The sequence below is a fragment of the Pseudophryne corroboree genome, chromosome 6 (genome assembly GCF_028390025.1).
Source record: "Pseudophryne corroboree isolate aPseCor3 chromosome 6, aPseCor3.hap2, whole genome shotgun sequence".
Classification (NCBI taxonomy): domain Eukaryota; kingdom Metazoa; phylum Chordata; class Amphibia; order Anura; family Myobatrachidae; genus Pseudophryne; species Pseudophryne corroboree.
The window spans coordinates 173,392,196-173,413,697 of NC_086449.1; the positions used below are offsets into that span (position 1 = coordinate 173,392,196).

General features: G+C 48.4%; 1 protein-coding gene across 4 annotated transcripts in view; it reads left to right on the plus strand.

Moving 5' to 3' along the window:
• Positions 1-2,222: 2,222 nt before the first annotated feature.
• Positions 2,223-21,502, plus strand: part of LOC134936845 (disintegrin and metalloproteinase domain-containing protein 9-like) — a 211,728-nt gene continuing 192,448 nt past the window's right edge. For all 4 annotated transcript variants that reach the window (XM_063932126.1, XM_063932127.1, XM_063932128.1 and 1 more), the window contains exons 1-5: positions 2,223-2,303; positions 14,749-14,866; positions 15,049-15,125; positions 17,391-17,452; positions 20,388-20,466. In XM_063932126.1, coding sequence (XP_063788196.1) covers positions 2,238-2,303; positions 14,749-14,866; positions 15,049-15,125; positions 17,391-17,452; positions 20,388-20,466 — 402 coding nt within the window. In that variant the 5' untranslated portion in view covers positions 2,223-2,237. The remainder of the gene's footprint in view (positions 2,304-14,748; positions 14,867-15,048; positions 15,126-17,390; positions 17,453-20,387; positions 20,467-21,502) is intronic.

The window sequence follows — 21,502 nt, forward strand, 5'->3', positions numbered from 1 at the left end:
CACGGTTAGGTGGTATATACAATTATGGACGGGCTGCCGAGTGCCGACACAGAGGTAGCCACAGCCGTGAACTACCGCACTGTACTGTGTCTGCTGCTAATATATAGACTGGTTGATAAAGAGATAGTATACTCGTAACTAGTATGTATGTATAAAGAAAGAAAAAAAAACCACGGTTAGGTGGTATATACAATTATGGACGGGCTGCCGAGTGCCGACACAGAGGTAGCCACAGCCGTGAACTACCGCACTGTACTGTGTCTGCTGCTAATATAGACTGGTTGATAAAGAGATAGTATACTCGTAACTAGTATGTATGTATAAAGAAAGAAAAAAAAACCACGGTTAGGTGGTATATACAATTATGGACGGGCTGCCGAGTGCCGACACAGAGGTAGCCACAGCCGTGAACTACCGCACTGTACTGTGTCTGCTGCTAATATATAGACTGGTTGATAAAGAGATAGTATACTCGTAACTAGTATGTATGTATAAAGAAAGAAAAAAAAAACACGGTTAGGTGGTATATACAATTATGGACGGGCTGCCGAGTGCCGACACAGAGGTAGCCACAGCCGTGAACTACCGCACTGTACTGTGTCTGCTGCTAATATAGACTGGTTGATAAAGAGATAGTATACTACTAATATTATATACTGGTGGTCAGGTCACTAGTCACACTGGCAGTGGCACTCCTGCAGCAAAAGTGTGCACTGTTTAATTTTAATATAATATTATGTACTCCTGGCTCCTGCTATAACCTATAACTGGCACTGCAGTAGTGCTCCCCAGTCTCCCCCACAATTATAAGCTGTGTGAGCTGAGCAGTCAGACAGATATATAATATATATATAGATGATGCAGCACACTGGCCTGAGCCTGAGCAGTGCACACAGATATGGTATGTGACTGACTGAGTCACTGTGTGTATCGCTTTTTTCAGGCAGAGAACGGATATATTAAATAAACTGCACTGTGTGTCTGGTGGTCACTCACTATATAATATATTATGTACTCCTGGCTCCTGCTATAACCTATAACTGGCACTGCAGTAGTGCTCCCCAGTCTCCCCCACAATTATAAGCTGTGTGAGCTGAGCAGTCAGACAGATATATATATAATATTATATATAGATAATAGATGATGCAGCACACTGGCCTGAGCCTGAGCAGTGCACACAGATATGGTATGTGACTGAGTCACTGTGTGCTGTGTATCGCTTTTTTCAGGCAGAGAACGGATTATAAATAAAAGTGGTGGTCACTGGTCACTATCAGCAAAACTCTGCACTGTACACTACTGAGTACTCCTAATGCTCCCCAAAATTAGTAAATCAAGTGTCTCTCTAATCTATTCTAATTCTAAACGGAGAGGACGCCAGCCACGTCCTCTCCCTATCAATCTCAATGCACGTGTGAAAATGGCGGCGACGCGCGGCTCCTTATATAGAATCCGAGTCTCGCGATAGAATCCGAGCCTCGCGAGAATCCGACAGTGTCATGATGACGTTCGGGCGCGCTCGGGTTAACCGAGCAAGGCGGGAAGATCCGAGTCGCTCGGACCCGTGAAAAAAAACATGAAGTTCTGGCGGGTTCGGATTCAGAGAAACCGAACCCGCTCATCTCTATTTAATACACAAAGTTATTAAAAATATTGTATTAAATGACCTTCAGGCTGTGTGTATAAGGTGTATATGAAACATAAATGAATTGTGTGAATGTAGACACACTTTGTTTAATGCACAAAGTTATAAAAAATATTGTCTAAAATGACCTTCAGGCTGTGTGTATAAGGTGTATATGAAACATAAATGCATTCTGTGCTTAGATTTAGGTCCCAGCACCATGATATCTCATTATAGTATGCAATTATTCCAAAATACGGAAAAATCCCATATCCAAAATACCTCTGGTCCCAAGCATTTTGGATAAGGGATACTCAACCTGTATTAATAAATATATTGTCTTTTATTGAGGTTATGGTATAATTAATCCACAATTCAGTTTTTCATGTGCAGTTGAAGAGGAAGGGGCATTGGATGCATGTTTCATTTTTACTGGGTCACACACAGTTTCTGATGGAATCCCGTTGGCGCACCAAGAAGGTAGTATAGCAGGTCTGCTTGCAGTCTCCCTCCAGCTGTCACATGATCTCCAGTAGCTCAGTCACCTGTAGCTGAGTCATGGGATCTGTGATGTCATGACACACACTAGTACTGGCTGACCTCAACTGTCTCCATGGTGAAGTTGGTGGCAGATATGTCGGCTCAGTTGCTACTAGCAGTGTGCCTGATGGGGGCGACAGTGAGTCGTGTTTGTCGCTCTTTTTTTATCTAATATATATGTATGACTGGTAATGCCATTTTTAACTGAACATGTATTTATAATGGTGTCATTCTGTATGCATATAGTGTGGTGCAGTATTAATTTGTCCTGTCTATACTATACTTAGTGATAAACACGGCAGCCATTTTTATTTGTCTTGTTCATCAAAACACCCACACACACACGTCTCTGTGCATTACCTGTGAGCAGCATCTTGTGCGTCACACCTGGATCACCTCATCCAGTGTCGGACTGGGGCATGAAGGTCCCATCAGGGAAATGCAGCGGTAGGGAACCGTGCTTAGAGGTGTGGCCAGTCTCCAGAGAGGGTGTGTCCAGCCACCACATTAGTTTGTCTAACCATTAGATCTGGGCCCCTTGAGATATCTATATCTTTTTCTGATGCGGGGTACACTGGGCTCCACAGGGATTGGACAACGGGGTGTAGAGTAGGATCTTGATCCGAGGCACCAACAGGCTCAAAGCTTTGACTGTTCCCAAAATGCACAGCGCCGCCTCCTATATCCCCCCCACCTCCCAGCACAGGAGCTCAGTTTTGTAAGTTGGTGCTGCAGTAAGCAGGCACTGAACAGAGGGGCTGCTCCAGGCAGCCCTAAGAAAAGCTTTTCTGCTGCGGGGTACATTGGGCTCCACAAGTCTGGACAATGAGGTGTAGAGTAGGATCTTGATCCGAGGCACCTATAGGCTCAAAGCTTTGACTGTTCCCAGAATGCACAGCGCCGCCTCCTCTATAACCCCGCCTCCCAGCACAGGAGCTCAGTTTGTCAGTTGGGGCTGCAGTAAGCAGGCACTTAACAGAGGGGCTGCTCCAGGCAGCCCTAAGAACAGCTTTTTATGAGGTAAAAAGTGAAGACTTCAAGGGCAGCAGCAGGGGTAAATGTCTTCTGACATTCTCTGCTGCAGCTCCAGCTCTTCCCAGCGGCGCTGTACACTCCCGAGCCCTGGTTGCTGGGTACCTACAGCGGAGGCTCCAGTTTACTTCACGTTAGGCACACACGGCTGGGGCTCTCCAGGATCGCGTGGGCGCGCTTTGGGAGGTGGTAAGTGGGTCCCGCTCACGGGACCCGGTCTTTATCGCGTGCCGGCGCGGTCCGTAGGAGGCGGGCCGCGCGCGCTGGCGGTGGATACAGGCGATCCCACTAGATCACCAGGGCATGGGCGCAGGTCAGATTTTCTCTTAAAACCGATTTTAATATCGCCCACAGTACCCGGTGGTTTTGCCAGCAGAGGGGATAAGGCTTAGACCTGATGTCCCTCCCCCAGCCCCAGAGTGCCATTTCTAGCAAGTGTACCCGCCTTGGAGCTGCATATCTGTCTTTTCCTCACTCCCTGTCAGCGTCTGCGGCGCCATTATCCCTCAGCTCACTGTTCCTGGGACTGCTTGGGCAAATCCTCCTATGTAAAGCCGCCTGGTTGTCAGCGCCAGAGGCGGAACTACCGCCAGTGCAACCAGTGCGTTGCACTGGGGCCCGCCTCTGTCCAGGGGCCCAAAGCATGTAATGAGTCAAACTGACTCATTACATGCCGCTGTGTGCTGCGGGCAACCGCTGCCCGCAGCACACAGCCGCCCGGACAAGAAAGGAGAGTAGCAGCGGTACGGGGGAGAAGGAGGAGGAGGGAGCCACAGCAGCGCTTTGTTACTGGTTGAGGCGCTGCTGCTGCTGGCCCTCTGCTTCACTATAGGCTGTCTTACGAGAACAGCCTATAGTGAAGCAGAGGGGCAGCAGCAGCAGCGCCTCCGCCAATAACACAGCGCTGCTGCGGCTCCCTTCTCCACCTCCCTCCTCCTCCTTCTCTCCTGCCCGGGAATCGTGAGTGACCAGAAGCTGCACCGAGGAGCCTGAGCCAGCGGAGAGGGTAAGTATAATTCTTTCTTTCTTTTCTTTTCTTTCTTTCTACAAAAAGGGGGACTGTCTGCCACAATGTGTAAAAAGGGGGAATCTGCTTGCCGCAATGTGTAAAAAGGGGGAATCTGCTTGCCGCAATGTGTAAAAAGGGGGAATCTGCCTGCCGTAATGTGTAAAAAGGGCACGCTGTCTGCCGCTATGTTTAACAAGGGCACGCTGTCTGCCGCTATGTTTAACAAGGGCACGCTGTCTGCCGTTATGTGTAACAAGGGCATGCTGTCTGCCGTTATGTGTAACAAGGGCACGCTGTCTGCCGTTATGTGTAACAAGGGCACTCTGTCTGCCGTTATGTGTAACAAGGGCACGCTGTCTGCCGTTATGTGTAACAAGGGCACGCTGTCTGCCGTTATGTGTAACAAGGGCACGCTGTCTGCCGTTATGTGTAACAAGGGCACGCTGTCTGCCGTTATGTGTAACAAGGGCACGCTGTCTGCCGTTATGTGTAACAGGGGCACGCTGTCTGCCGTTATGTGTAACAGGGGCACGCTGTCTGCCGTTATGTGTAACAGGGGGACGCTGTCTGCCGTTATGTGTAAAAAGGGGGACGCTGTCTGCCGTAATGTGTAAAAAGAGGAATCTGTCCGCCGTAAGGTGTAAAAGAGTCTCTACCTGGTGTAGTGGTGCTACTGTGCGGCGTAATTTGAATAATGGAGACTACTGTGCACCGTTTTATGAATTGGTATTATTTTGTGGCCACACCCCTTCCCCACAAAGCCACGCTACTATGTATTTTTACGCGAGCACTGCCCCTGTTTTGCATGCAGGGGTGGGGCTCCGATGCCGTTTCTTGCACACAGTGCTAAAATGTCTAGTTACGGCACTGTTGCTAGGTATCCATTTCTCTGGCCCTGAGCAGGTCCCCCTCACCAGATCCTCTCCAGTGGTGAGGGGGTGGACTTGGATGGGATGGGGGGCCCAAAGCATTTTGTCGCACCTGGGCCCACCGCTCGCTAGTTCCGCCACTGGTCAGCGCTGTGCCTTTACATGACACTTAAGTATTCTACCTGCCTTTTTATTCGGTGTTATTTAAGAAAGAGTGCACTTAGTCAGGGTTTTATAGTACAATTATCCTGTGATATACATCCAGTTCTTACTGTTTACTGTTATATCTATTGTTATACAGCTGTGTAAGCTAGTTCAGTGCAGTATTGTCAGTAATAACCTCTGCATTGTACAAACTGACTTTTTGTGTGTGCATTTGATAGCTGAGTGGTGTCCATTTCGTGTCTTTCACTCAACCTGCTATCCCTATATTCCATAACCTGAGGGGGCTTGGTGCATCAGGTGTTATCTAATATAGGATTTTCACAAAGATATACTGTATTACGTATTTTTCTCTGTGATTTAGTCACCATATCTCTCCTTTATCTCTGCTAGTGCTGACTACACTGCGCAGGGGTTTGGGTTTAGAGGTATTGTGCTGCTGATAATTGTACTGTTAATGTTAACCTCATACTGCAAGTTATATCATGTCTGCTTCTGAGGGTAACGGTTCTGGGGCTGAACACACTGCCGGTGTTGCTGACGCCACGGGGCCATATGAGGAGAATATAGCAGCTGTGGGCTCTGGTTCTGGGAGCTCCTTGCCCCCCAGTGGGACTGTGGCAACGGAGGCACATACTGACCCACCGTGGGCCGCTTTTTCCACGCTTCTGCATACGCTAGTTCATAAACTAACTCCCCCTATGGGACCCCCAATGCCGGTACAACCGTATGTGGTCCCTGCAGCTAACCCGCCGTGGGCGGACTATTTATCTGCTCAATTAAAGAAGTTGAACTAGTCCTCGACTACTAAAAAGTCTGACCAACGCTCGCCTAAGTCCAAGAGGTCCTCTAAGCGAGCGCTTCTCTCCTCACAATCCACTGCTGTCACTGACACCTCGTCTGATGAAGACGGCACATATACTGACCCCTCAGGTTCTGATTCAGTTACGGCTGATGGGGAGGGTAGTTCACATGTGGATGTTCCTGATCTTTTGGAGGCTATTAAGTTAATTCTGCAGATTACGGATGATCCCGAGCCATCCGTCCCTCCTAAGAAACCAGATAGGTTCAAGCGTCAGAAGGTGGTTAAGCAAGTTTTACCTTACTCTGACCACCTAGTGGATATACGTCAGGAACCCTGGGAAAACCCGGGTACGAAGTTTGTGCCTCAAAAGAAGATGCTGGCTCGCTATCCCCTCGTGCCAGAGCTGTCTAAGAATTGGGAAACGCCTCCTCCAGTGGACTCACATGTTGCTAGGATGGTGGTTTCCTCAGCTCTACCTGTCACACTCACTACCATCACATTTCTAAAAGAGCCTACGGATAAACGTGTGGAGGGTTGTCTGAAAGCGATTTACACCCTCACGGGTGCTGCACAAAGGCCCACTATTGCAGCTACATGGGCTGCAGAGGCTATTGAAGCATGGGCCTTGGAGTTAGAAGCTGAAATCTCTTCTGACCATGCTAGACAATGCTTGTCATATATTGTCACAGCTTCTCGATATATTAACGAGGCGGCTTCTGATGCCAGTATCCTAGCAGCCAAGGCCTCTACTACGTCAGTCCTGGCTCGCCGGATATTGTGGCTGAGATCCTGGTCTGTGGATCTGGACTCTAGAAAAACCCTGGAGGTACTCCCTTTCAAGGGAGATATTTTGATTGGGGAGGACTTAAATAAGATTGTGGCTGACTTGGCTACTGCCAAAACTGCCTGTCTGCCTAATACCGCTCCTTCTGTGTCGAAGTCAAAAGGTACGTCCTTTCGCCCCTTTCGTCCTTCAGGTAAAGCAAAGGTCAGGCGTACCATAAGCAGGCCCGCACTTCCAAACCTGGTAAGCCGAAGCCCAAAAGAGCCTGGGCTGCCCGTCAGCCAGCTGACAAGACCGATAAGCCTGCCGCATGTCGGGGATCCCAGGGTGGGGGGGCCGGCTTCTAGGGTAAACCCAGGAATGGTTGAAGACCACTTCAGATGCCTGGGTACGGGAAGTCATCACTCGAGGTTACGCCATAGCCTTCAAATACCGACCCCCCCCTCATCGATTTTGCCAGACAGACGTCCCTTTGGACCAGACAAAGGCAAAAACTCTACACTCGGTGGTACGGACCCTCCTGGATACAGGAGTCGTCGTACAGGTGCCTCTTGCTCAGAGGGGCCGGGGGTACTATTCTCCGCTGTTTCTAGTCCCGAAACCGAATGGGTCCTCCCGGCCCATGCTCAACCTCAAGGCATTGAACAGGTTTGTGAAGGTTTCCAAGTTCCGTATGGAAACCCTTCGCTCTGTAGTTCTGACCTTGGAACCTGGGGACTACATGGTCTCCCTGGACATACAGAATGCTTACCTGCATATTCCTATAGCAGTGTCACATCAACAATACCTGAGGTTCGTTATTGGCAACCTACATTATCAGTTTCGGGCATTACCTTTTGGTTTAACAATGGCTCCGCGAGTCTTCACCAAAGTTATGGCGGTGATGACAGTGGTACTCCGCCGTCAAGGGGTCAGGATACTGCCGTATCTGGATGACTTGTTAATCCTAGCAAATTCCCCAGATCTTCTCCTGCGTCATCTGGATATGACGGTCCGGTTTCTACAAGCCCACGGGTGGCTCATCAACTGGAAGAAATCCTCCCTGGTCCCTGCTCAGAGCATGGTGCACCTGGGAGCGTTGCTGGACACTCACAACCAGAGGTTGTTCTTGTCTCAGGAGAAAGTCCTGAAGATTCAGGACAGGATTTGTTGCTTCCTTTCTCGTCCGCAAGTGTCGATACATTCGGCAATGCAGGTGCTGGGCCTAATGGTATCAGCATTCGACATGGTGGAGTATGCTCAATTCCATTCTCGCCCCCTCCAGAGGCTGATTCTAGCCAAGTGGGACAGCTTGCCTCACCGGATCAGGTCTCAAATGATCTTTTTGACTCCGGAGGTCCGTCTGTCGCTACACTGGTGGCTCCGGGACCAACAACTGTGCAGGGGTCGTCCCTTCTGGATATCCAACTGGGTCCTGTTGACGACAGATGCCAGTCTAAGAGGTTGGGGCGCGGTGCTGGAGCAACACTCCCTTCAGGGTCGGTGGACCAAGGAGGAATTTCTCCTCTCGATAAACATTCTGGAATTGCGGGCGGTCTTCAATGCGTTGAACCTGGCCCAGCATTTAATTCAGAACCGTCCTGTTCAAGTACAGTCGGACAACGCCACCACAGTAGCTTACATAAATCATCAAGGCTGCACTCAAAGCCGTTTGGCAATGAAGGAAGTCTCACGGATTCTACGTTGGGCAGAACTCCATCTACCGGTCATATCGGCAATATTCATTCCGGGAGTCCTGAATTGGGAAGCGGACTTTCTCAGTCGTCAGGACGTGCATGCCGGCAAGTGGGGCCTCCTTTTCAGAAGTGTTTCAACTCCTCGTGGAAAAGTGGGGTCTTTCAAACGTGGATCTGATGGCGTCTCGACACAATCACAAGGTTCCGATCTTCAGAGCAAGGACAAGGGATCCTCAAGCAGCATTCGTGGATGCGCTGGCGGTGCCGTGGAGGTTTTGGCTGCCGTATGTGTTCCCTCCGGTGTCACTCCTGCCCACGGTAATTCGGAAGTTCAATCAAAAAAAAGGAAATCTGCTTCTCATAGCTCCAGCGTGGCCCAGACGGCACTGGTTCTCAGACCTGCAGGGCCTATCGTCAGAGCGTCCAATTCTACTTCCACAATGCCCAGACCTCCTCGTTCAGGGCCCCTGTGTCTACCAGGACCTAGCCCGGCTGTCTTTGATGGCGTGGCTATTGAAGCTTCCGTCTTGAGGGCTAAGGGTTTTTCTGAAGAGGTCATTAAAACTATGGCCGTCATTCCGAGTTGATCGGTCGCAAGGCGAATTTAGCAGAGTTACACACGCTTAGTCTACGCCTACTGGGAGTGTATCTTAGCATCTTAAAAGTGCGAACGAAGTTTACGCAATATTGCGAACAAAAAAAACTTAGCAGTTTTAGAGTAGCTCCAGACTTACTCTGCCTGTGCGATCAGTTCAGTGCTTGTCGTTCCTGGTTTGACGTCACAAACACTCCCAGCGTTCGCCCAGACACTCCCCCGTTTCTCCGGCCACTCCTGCGTTTTTTCCGGAAACGGTAGCGTTTTCAGCCACACGCCCATAAAACGCCGTGTTTCCGCCCAGTAACACCCATTTCCTGTCAATCACACTACGTTCGCCGGTGCGAACAAAAAGCCGTGAGTAAAAATCCTTTCTTCATAGCAGAATTACTTAGCGCAGTCGCAGTGCGAACATTGCGCATGCGCTCTAAGCTGATTTTCACTGCGATGCGAAAAAAAAGAACGAGCGAACGACTCGGAATGAGGGCCTATGTTGTGGGCCCGGAAACCGGCTTCTGCTCTGATTTACCATAGGCATTCCTACTTTGTTTGGTGCGCACCTAACAATTATGACTCTTCCAAGTTTAGTACAGCCAAGCTTTTGGCTTTTCTGCAGCAAGGCCTAGAGTTGGGCCTGCGTCTGGCCTCCCTAAAGGTTCATATTTCTGCCTTGTTGGTGTGGTTTCAGAGAAAAATTGCGACTTTGCCTGATGTTCATACTTTCACTCAGGGCGTGTTGCGTAGCCAACCTCCCTATATCCTGCCTGTGGCTCCTTGGGACTTGTCGGTGGTTTTGGAGGCGTTGCAGGAGCCTCCGTTTGAACCCCTCAGTTCAGCTGACCTTAAGTGGCTTTCCCTTAAGGTGGTGTTCTTGCTGGCTATTGCCTCTGCTAGAAGAGTGTCGGATCTGGGTGCCTTGTCTTGTAGTTCCCCATATCTGATTTTTCACCGTGATCGGGCGGTTCTTAGGACTCGTCCCGGATATTTACCTAAGGTGGTTTCTTCGTTTCACCTTAATCAGGAGATTGTGGTTCCGGCCTTTGTCTCTCCTGATTTGTCTCCCAAAGAGCGGTCTTTGGATGTGGTACAGGCGGTATCTATGTGAAGAGAACTGCTTCTTTCCGAAAATCTGATTCTCTCTTTGTTTTATTTGGATTTCACAAACGTGGCTGGCCTGCTCACAAGCAGACCCTGGCCAGATGGATTTAAATGGTGATTGCACATGCTTATGTGAAGGCTGGTCTCTCTGCTTCTGTTCACATTAAGGCCCATTCGACCTTCTTGGGCGGCCCAAAGTGGTGCGACCCTTGAATAATTGTTCAAGGCGGCTACGTGGTCTTCCGGGAACATGTTCATAAGGTTTTATGCCTTCAATACTGCCGCTTCCCAGGATGCTTCCTTTGGACGCCGGGTTCTTGTGCCCGCTACACTGCGTCCCCTCCCATAAGGAACTGCTTTAGGACATCCTTGTCCATCATTGTCCAATCCTTGTGGAGCCCAGTGTACCCCGCAGCAGAAAACAAGTTTTATGGTAAGAACTTACCTTTGTTAAAACTTTCTGCGAGGTACACTGGGCTCCACAGGGCGCCCACCCTGACGCTCTTAGCTTCTTTGGGTTGGTATGGCATTAGCCGCTGACACTTCTCTTGTCGTGAGAGTGTGGTGTATGTGGCTATTAACTGTCGTCGTCTCTTTTCCTGCTACTGCATTGGGCTGGATAACTAAAAACTTAGCTCCTGTGGTGGGAGGCGGGGTGATATAGGAGGCGGCGCTGTGCATTCTGGGAACAGTCAAAGCTTTGAGCTTGTTGGTGCCTCGGATCAAGATCCTACCCTACACCCCATTGTCCAATCCCTGTGGAGCCCAGTGTACCTCGCAGAAAGAGTTTTAACAAAGGTAAGTTTTTACCATAACTTGTTTTATATATATATATATATATATATATATACTGCTAGTGCATGCATGATAATGCGGGATCAGTACTAAATGCCGCTGGTCGGAATCCCGGCGGTCGAAATACCGACGCCGGAATCCCGACCACACAATCCCGACAGGGGTGGCGAGCGGAACGCAGCCCCTTGCGGGCTCGCTTCGCTCGCCACGCTGCGGGCACGGTGCCTCGCTACGCTCGGCACACTATTATATTCTCCCTCTATGGGTGTCGTGGACACCCACGGAGGGAGAATATGTCGGGATTGTGGCGGTCGGGATTCCGGCGTCGGTATTTCGACCGCCGGGATTCCGGCCGGCGGCATCTTGACCGGATCCCGATAATGCACCACATTAATCACAGCAATACAGTGTAGAGAGTACACCATACTCCTGTGCAGTATTAGACAAAATATGCATAATGTTTCATTCAATTGCATAGTCTGAGACCTGTTCTCTAGAGGGGGTGGTCTTCAGGTTGCCGACTGTCGGGATCCCGGTGCACAGTATACCGGCACCGGAATCCCGACAGCCGGCATACCGACAGATATTCTCCCTCGTGGGGGTCCACGACCCCCCTGGAGGGAGAATAAATAGTGTGGCGCACGTAACGCGCCACTGTGCCTGCAGCCTGGCGAGCGCAGAGAGCCCACAAGGGGCTCATTTGCGCTCGCCACGCTGTCGGTATGCCGGCGGTCGGGCTCCCGGCGCCGGTATGCTGGTCGCCGGGAGCCCGGCCGCCGGCATACCATACTACACCCCTCTAGAGGGATGGGGAAATGGGGTGGAGTGGGGTGGGGGTGCGCTATGTGCTAAGCTTTGGAGAGAGATAAACTACCAGCCATTCAACTCCTAGCTACAATGTTACAGGCTGTGTCTGAAAAATGACAGAAGCTTATTGATTGTTACTTTATCTCCCTCCAGTTTATCACACTCCAAGGCTTAGTTCATCTCCCCCTAGGAAGTTTTCCTGGCCAGTCGGTACATGAAGCCCTCCTTTTAATTTCTGTTATATACTGTATATCACGGTTTTGTGAAATCTGCTAACCAGAGCTTCCATTATATGTGGAACAGTGAAAGGTGAAAGGGCCTTATGAGTCCATGCAGGTTACTGAAAGGGGCAGAGTGGGAACCATTAACTAGGACATATGCTGCAGGTTTCCGGTAGAGAGCTGATATTCTCCCTCCAGGCCAAATAACTCCAGAGCCCCTGAAGGGCCATCCAAATGGATGTATACTGATGGATATTGATTGGTGCAATACTCAAGATTGCTGCCTTTACTTTATGCAGGAAATAGATGTTCTTTAATATTCCCAGGAAAATATGAATCTGTTCCTTAACCTTGTTTAGGACCTTAAGGGAAGTGTAGGATGAGTTTTATTGCCTAACTAAACTCTGGTTCATATAGATGTCTGGGTTTGTTATTGAAAATTTATTGTAGAGTTGTAAGGCCTGTGCGGAGTTGACTGTACACACATTTGCAGAGTGTATCTTGAATATATTCACACTGCACATGCACCAAAGCTATGTATGTATGAGTTAAGCAGAGCCATACACAATTCAGTCACATCTCTGATTGAAACTGAAGGGACATAATACCTAGGCTGTAACAGGGCGTTCTCAAATAGGTAATGTTGGGTGTAATATGGTTTGCCGGCGGCCAGCACACCGGCGCCAGGATCATGACTGCCGGCATGGCGACAGCGGGGCAAGCGCAAATGAGCCCCTTGCGGGCTCGCTGCGCTCGCCACGATACGGTATACTGAGTGACGGGATCCCAACAGCCGGCAAACTGAATACCACCCGGTAATGTTCAGTGAGATACTGTTCGACACTTTTTAAGAACAATGATGGTACCTCTTTGTGCACATGCAAACAGCCAAAGGAACAAAAACCCTTTTGAGTAGTTCCCTTCACTCCTCCAACAAGATCAATATAGCAAAAAAAGAGTTAAGGGTAATAACCACAGGCGCTCCAAAATAACATATGTAGTCAGTCACACATATAAAAGCAAGGTGTTATTTCCTTAAATGATATATGTCCCCTTTAGTGGGTGTGAATCAATGTGGAGTATGTCTTTGTGTCAATTTGTGCTTGAATACATCTTGCATTTGTTTTCTAATCTTTTATCGCTTAATTAAAAAAAAAAAGAATTACACTATGTACATGCCTTTATATTTTGTCTGAGATACAGTACATACATACTAAAGGATTGTATTGTACCCTGGAACAACTGAACAGGAGGAGTACAGTAAGGATGTGGTCATATTGAATGAGGATCCTCCAATATTTCTTCTGAAGTGAAGACATACTCCACATTGATTCACACCCACTAAAAGGGACTTATATAATTTAAGCAAATAACACCTTGCTTTTATATGTGTGACTACATATGTTATTTTGGAGCTCCTGTGGCTATCATTACCCTTAACTCTTTTTTTGCTATATTGATAATGTTCAGTGAGAGCATGTTGGCCGAATTGCAGGCATTACAGAGCTGACCTGAAGATAATTATCAGCTGCGTAACAGGGCATCAGCGTATCCTGTGTTGCCCCTTAAACTAGTGATGTCATGATGTCACACATAGGGGTGGGGCCATTGGATCTGGTTAGTGGAGCTCTGCACCTTAGGTTGCTACGGGAAGCTCCATTGGATTCAGGGTGCTTACAGCTGCACTGAAGTATTGCTCCAGGCTGTAGGGTGCCCATCCAGGCACCCATCAACACATATTGCCCTGTGTGACGGCACAGCTCACACATCCCTAATTACGGCCCTAATAATTATATGCCTGTCTTCAAACATAAAATTTGTGCCAAGGATAGGGGAGGACCAAATGCGCACTGATGATGTTGACTGGTATCAAACCACTCGTGTGGATGGGGTGTCCTATTTCAAAAACCCATCCGTACAATGCTGCACACTGGCAGAAGTACGCATTTAGTTCTGTTCACGCAATGTGGAAACAATTATGGCAGACTTCCATTCACCTCTACATAAGCCTCGTACTTGTTAAGTATGAGACTATGGAGTCTATTCACTAAGAAAGCGAAAACAGAATTGCTACTTATCACTATACATCGCATCACTTCGATGTGATGTATAGCTGTAATAATAAGTAGCAATTCATGTATACTCACCCTTCCGACGATGCGCTGCAGTGTCTGGGGCTCCTGCGGTGAGGTCATCTCCAGCGGTCCCTCCCTGCAATGCGCGGAGTCCCTATGCGCATCTTGCTGACCTCCCGGCAGGCGGCAATGGCTGCTGGGAGGTGGGGGGCGGAGCCAGCGGGTGCCGAGCAGGGAAGCACTGAGCTTCCCTGCACCATAGTTCAGGTTACGCCGTCCTGAGATGGCGAACCCGAACCACATGGAGAAGTGGAAAGCAGAGCTTTCCGCACCTTCATGAATCACACTCACCATACAAAGGTATGGTGATGCGATTCAGGCACAGAGCGGGGGTGCCGCTGGAGAAGTCAGAGACTTCTTCACGTAAACCCGCTCTGTGAATTGCAGTAGGCAGAGAAAAGCCCTGTTTAACGCAAAACAGGGCTTTTCACTGCTACATGAATAGACCCCATGGTACAATTTTGTCAGACTACTTTTATGAAATACGATTACACAATCACACATCCAAACAACTTAAAGCATGCACACTTTTGAATCCTAGATTTGTGATGACATTAACGTGTTCTTACAATGATATGTTGTTTTTTTTTTTACAGTGGGTTAGATCTCAAGGCTTACTGTCCCAATGGTTTCTGGATGATCTGGAAGTAGAAAGAACTGAGGGCCCACAGGAAGATCATGACTATAAAAATGAGCAGACCTTTTATCCAGCAGGTTTGTAGCACGCTCTAGGTACAACTATCTATTGATCTGTTGGACATATTTACTTTTTACCTTACAAGCATACACATGCCCACACAGACTGTGACTGCATGTTTCATACAATGGATTGGTATCTTTTTTCCTAATGGCTCTTCCTACCTACGTAATGCAGTTAATGTCATTTTTGTGAATAGGTGCAGATTCCTTTATTATGTCTCCCTATGAAATTGACATCATAGAACCAAAACAGCTATCTGCTAGTGTTCCAGCGGTAAGTTCTAATTCCTGTCTTCTACTGCTTCTCCTGTATTCATCCATGGAATGAAATTAAAAATGATGCCCTATAATACAATATTTCTCATGTGAGTGAATGGGTTGGGTACTGAATCCCGATGGTCAAAATCCCAACCGTCAGAATGCATACCCTCCAACATTTTACACATAAAAATCGTTACAAATGAGAAAAGGGGGCATGGCCACGGCTTTTTCCTATACTTTCAAAGGAAGTTTGGAGAGCCAAAAATCAGTACAGACTATAAAAAAAAAGGTACTGTACCTATTATAAAGGTACAGCTGGAGGGTATGAGAAGGTCGGTAGCAAGGTCCTGACAATGAACATGCCGGCAATCTGTGGTAAGTAATCTATGGCTGACTCTAACCCTAACCCACCCCTCTCGCAGCCTAACCTTAACCGCCCCCCCTCCAGCCCAAACCCTAACTGTACCCTTAGTCACCCTAACCTCCCCTAACCCCTCCCCCCGCCCCGCAGCTTAACCTTAACCCTCCCCTCCTGCAGCCATGGTCAGATTGAGGGAGGGGCGGTCATCGCGGAGTCCCCCATACACGGGGCCCTCCCCCACTGGTTGCATACAAAGTAGCCGTATGTATACAGAAGCAGTGGAGTGGCTGATAGCGACACAGGCAGTGAAAAAGTAAGGACTGCCGCAGTAAGGACCCTACTGGCAGTTGCAGGGAGCGGTGCAGGCAATGAGAAAGGGCCCCGCGGAAGGACCACCCGCAGTGAGGACCCTGCCAGGAAAGCTCCATACTGAGGACCTGGAGAGTGCCCTTATAGTGGCGGAGAGGAGCCGCGGGTGACAGTGCTGTGGTTGAGACCCTTAGTTAAGTGTATGTGTGTCTGTCTTTCTGTCTGTGTCTCTGTCTGTCTGTGTCTGTCTCTATCTCGGTGTGTGTGGGGCCGATTCAGAAATGGAAGCAGACACACATTTGTATATAGCGGCCGTGTCCATCTGATTTGTGCCGCAGTGACCCTTCTCCTTGCGCCGGATGCGGCCCCAAAATGATTAACAGCAGCAAGCATTTGGGGGTGATGTTTTGGCTTTATGGCGGCCGAAATGGGGACTTGTCACTAGTGTTTTCTGGGTGTCTGTGTGATGTCAGTAATAGCGGCGGACCCACTGCCAGCGCAGCCAGGCTGTGCAGGCAGGGGTTAACCTCCTAATCGATTTGACCGCAATTAGATTGTGGACGCATCGTCAGGCAATGACACACACATGCTGCGCGCTCTTGCCCTGTGCTGGGCGGCCCCCAGCACCTGAGGAGATGGATGCAGATCTTGCTGTGGGAAGCAAGATCTGGGTCCATCTCTGACTAACCCTCAATGTGTGCAGGGTCGGACTGACCCACAGGTGTACCAGGGAAACCACCGGTAGGCCCCTTTGCCTGAGGGCCCACTCCTTCCTCTAGGGATCAGGTTCCAGACTGCGCTAAACTATTGTGTATTTCAAGCCTGTGTGGAGGCTGGCCACCCCCCCTCCCCTTTGTAGGCTGGCCACACACCTAAGTATGGGCCCCTATAACTGCATTCCCCCGGTGGGCCCTTCATGCCGCAGTCCGACACTGAATGTGTGTGTGTGTTTTATACATTTGTCGGGTGGGGCCCCCCATAACTTTGTTGTCCCAGGGCCCCCACAACCCTTAATCCAGCCCTGCCCACAGCCTCACCCTAACACCCTAACCCCCCCCCCCCCCATCCAAAATCCCCCCCCGCAGCCTAATTGGAACTCTTGTACTTACCGTTTCAAGTTGTCACCAGTTTCATCCGTCGCAATGCCGACTACATCCTGAGTGAAATATGTATGGCACATTTCCTATGCTTTTCTTTATTTGCATTCACCAGAAAATGTACAAAGATAAAGGAAATGGGAGCAAAGTTGTCTCTTAATATATAATTTCTGTTTTCTGAACAAAACTGTGTTACAAAACTTTTATTTTTAAAACAAATTCTATACAAGTTACCAACACTACAAAAAGAATACATGTGCATTGATAGAAACTATAAACAAATGTTTGAAACATTTACTTTGTTTGTATAAAGAAATAAAAGCTATAATAAAAAATTACTTTGTGAAATATCCCCAAAAATGATGTAAACTAATTTTGTTCTAAAGTAATATCTTGTTATTCGTGTGACTATGCAGCACTCATTGCATTTGCTCTACTTGTAAAACCTAAAATTATTTATGTAAAAACTAAAGATTCTGGAAATGTAATAATAATTGCTTTGAATTCACAGGAGCCCCTGATTTATTCCATCACAATTGCAAAGAAGCCTCTTACACTGTTCTTAAAGAAGCAGTAAGCGTTTTTTTAGCCTTCTTTGTTTTGTAATATGAAATTTATGTTTGAAGACCACTATTTAGCACAATACTTGCATCATTGCTCTACCGCATATATGATACGGGTGGTCTTCTGTTTGCCGGCGGTCGGGCTCCCGGCGCTCAGTATACCGGCGCCGGGAGCCCGACAGCCGGAATACCGACAATTATTTTCCCTCGTGGGGGTCCACGACCCCCATAGAGGGAGAATAAAATAGTGTGGCGCGCGTAGCGCGCCACCGTGCCCGTAGCGTGGCGAGCGCAGCGAGCCCGCAAGGGGCTCATTTGCGCTCGCCAAGCTGTCGGTAAGCCGGCGGTCGGGCTCCCGGCGCCGGGATGCTGGTCGCCGGGAGCCCGACCGCCGGCCAGCCGTAGTGAACCCTATGATACATGTGTGATATAATAAGGGCACAAGATGTGATGTCATGGGAAGTTTTGTCTTTCTGAAGTTTATGACTGAAGTCAGTCATGTCATCTGATTTGAGAGTGTTCTTGTATAGAATGCAAATAAAGGCATTCCCTCAGCAGCAGTTGCAGTTTTGCTGACTTAGGGGGTAATTCAGACCTGATCGTAGCAGCAAATTTGTTAGCAGTCAGGCAAAATCATGTGCACTTCCAGAGGGAGGGGGGGGGGGGGGGCAGATGTAACATTTGCAGAGATAGTTACTGTAGAGTAAATAATGTCCGCTTTATTTTTACACTGCAATTTAGATTGCAGATTGAACACGCCCCACCCAAATCTAACTCTCTCTGCACATGTTATATCTGCCCCCCTGCAGTGCACATGGGGGGTCATTCCGAGTTGTTCGCTCGCAAGCTGCTTTTAGCAGCTTTGCACACGCTAAGTCGCCGCCTACTGGGAGTGAATCTTAGCTTATCAAAATTGCGAACGAAAGATTAGCAAAATAGCGAATAGACACTTCTTAGCAGTTTCTGAGTAGCTCCACACTTACTCGGCATCTGCGATCAGTTCAGTGCTTGTCGTTCCTGGTTTGACGTCACAAACACACCCAGCGTTCGCCCAGACACTCCTCCGTTTCTCCAGCCACTCCCGTGTTTTTCCCAGAAACGGTAGCGTTTTTTCGCATACACCCATAAAACGGCCAGTTTCCGCCCAGAAACACCCACTTCCTGTCAATCACATTACGATCACCAGAACGAAGAAAAAACCTTGTAATGCCGTGAGTAAAATACCTAACTGCATAGCAAATTTACTTGGCGCAGTCGCACTGCGGACATTGCGCATGCGCATTAGCGACTAATCGCTCCGTTGCGAGAAAAAAATAACGAGCGAACAACTCGGAATGACCCCCATGGTTTTGCCCAACTGCTAACAAATTTGCTGCTGTGATCAACTCTGAATTGCCCCCTTAGCAAAACTGCAACTGCTATCACTCACAAGCTGGGGGCCATGCAGCACAGGGCAAGGCCGCCCAGCATGCTAATGGCAGCCAGGCTGGGAAGGCAGTAGGGCCGCTGCCATTTACTCCGTGCAGAGGCCGCGTGTGATGTCACGCAAACGCCTCCCAAGAAAAATGGCCCGGACGCGCCACCCCCACAATGCTGCGTTACCGCCCCTGACAGCCCAGTGAACACCTCTGCCTGTCAATCAGGCAGAGGCGTTCGCAGCACTGAGATGCGATTGCTTCTCTCCGGCCTGCGCAATATGGGCCCTGCACATGCACACTGCGCCAGGACCCAGAGGAATGTGAACGCATCGCAGCAGCGTCTGCTGCTCAATGAGGTCCAAAATTCCTTGTTTGTAATGCATTAGGGCTCATATGATCTCCAGTGACCAATCTAAAGGAAAGTACTTATCAAGTCACGTCTTATTGGTTGCTATAGTTTTGTGAAAGTTTTGCATTGAAGGACATTCTTAATAGTTGGGTTTTATGGGCTGATTCTGATTCGCATACAAAAGCACACACACAGCAGTGTCTATTGCCGGATGCCCATCTGCGAGTTTATGTGACTGCCACCACAAACTCATCTTCTGTACATCCATACGGCTGAATGCGCAAGGACCGAGATGCTGACTCTTAGCACCCGTACACGCTGTTATACGATTGGTGCATATTTATATGCCCCTATCGGTTGCTCATCAAGACTTGTACCAGCCGTATGACAGGTGCAGTTTCTCTATCTACCACTGTATCCTATGCCTTAGTATATGCAACTACCAAGAAAGTCAGCAAGCTGTCATTTATGGAGCTGTTACTTCTCTGCAAATGCCCCTATTGTTATGAAAAGTACATGCAACAACCCACTATGACTGTGGAGTCTCTGGCGGTTGCAAATGCTGGTAACTACTGATGGGGATTAGGGCACCCTTAGCTAAATGTGGGCTTATCACACAAGGCTGGAGGAGTGGTAATTTCATACAGCATTTGCATGGGGGTTACCACGGAAGAGGTTAGGTGCAGGCCGTGTGTGACGTCACATGCAGCCGCTCCAATAGAAAAAATGTCTGCTTACCGCCTGACAGCGCAGCCAGGCTGCACTCCAAGGGATCAACCTAAGGTTCGATGCGTCTGCAATCTAATTGTGGATGCATGGTGGGGGGGGGGGGGGGGGGGGTGGCGGCCCCTCACACATGCTGGGCGGCCCCCAGCATGTGCAGAGATGAACTAAATCTGGTTGTGTATGCAGCGATTTGTGTTCATCTCTGAATAACCCTCATTGTTTGGTGTCCCATCTTACATCTCTTTCTGTTTACATATTTAGATACATATACTACTGTTCTCTTCTTAAGTAAAGTATACTAGCCGAGCTGCACATATCTTGTCTTTATGGCCAGTTCAGACCAACTCATGAGCCCTGTTGTATTGATGTGTCAGACTAATATGAGGTCTGATAATCATTTAAACTTAATCTGCACCTGTAAGCCAAATAAATTATCACAAATGTCTTTCTAGGGTCTTTTTACCAAAGGATTTTCAAGTATATATTGATGATGAAGTGGAACCACCACTATCAAGGTTCATACGAAGCATGGTGTGTCTATCATGGTAGTCATTATTATTTTGCTATGTATTTGTGTTCCTACAAGACAAATGAATGTTATCATCCAATGGCTATTATACTTTATAGCATTGGTAGCACTGGGAAGTGTGGCGAAAGAGCGATGAGGTTCCAGGCCATGCCACCAGCATCAAAAAAATACTATTTCCCATCGTGGGTATTGATTTATGCAGTTTCACCTTCTGAGTTCTGCTCCTGCTAACAAAACAAGCACAGAGGTACAGCAGAGTGACAAATGCGTGGTGGCGCTTCTTTTGTGCATTGCACTGGGACTTCACAGTGCATGTGTCGGCCCCAGGCAAGGGACCGTTGGAGAACCTGGCATTAGCCAGGTCTGTATTCAGTGGCATTGGATAGTATTTAATTGAGCCCCTGATAGTTGGTGCATGGTCTTCGCTAACTAACTTCCTTTACCAGGCAAAATATCCTTGCACCTGTTGGCGACCTTGACTCCCCAATGAACCCTCATTACAAGTTCTCTTATAGGTGTAGGTTGCATGACCCTTGTCTAAAACCAGGTATTTCCTTCCCTTTAGTAGCAGAGTGCCAGACAGCAGGTTAATTGTGGGGTGAGAGTGTAATCATGCTTGAAGTGCTCGGCTGGTATGGCACACATATATCATCTACGTCTTCTGATCTGAAGAGAAATAGAGAGTGACCATCTCTTTCCACTAAAAATAAATAACCCTTCTGAATTCAGGTGTTGAGTCAAATGTAAATGGTGCTTATCTCTCCAGAAGGTGGGAAAGCAAGTGAGCTTGTGTTAATGGAGTCCACCAATCTAAACGTACAAGAGCAGCAAGTCTGCAGAAGTCCAGCATTCAAAGGCAGGCTGGATTATTGAGCAACCATGTTCCTTGATCCAGGCCGATCTAGCTGTGGCATAAGCGATGCAGCCTAGAAATGTAAATGTCATCTTCAACAAGGCCCTTCATTTTATTGCACAACACCACAGGTCCAGACTAACATTGTGCCTGGTTTGGGCATGAGCAAAGTATCACAGTCCTGA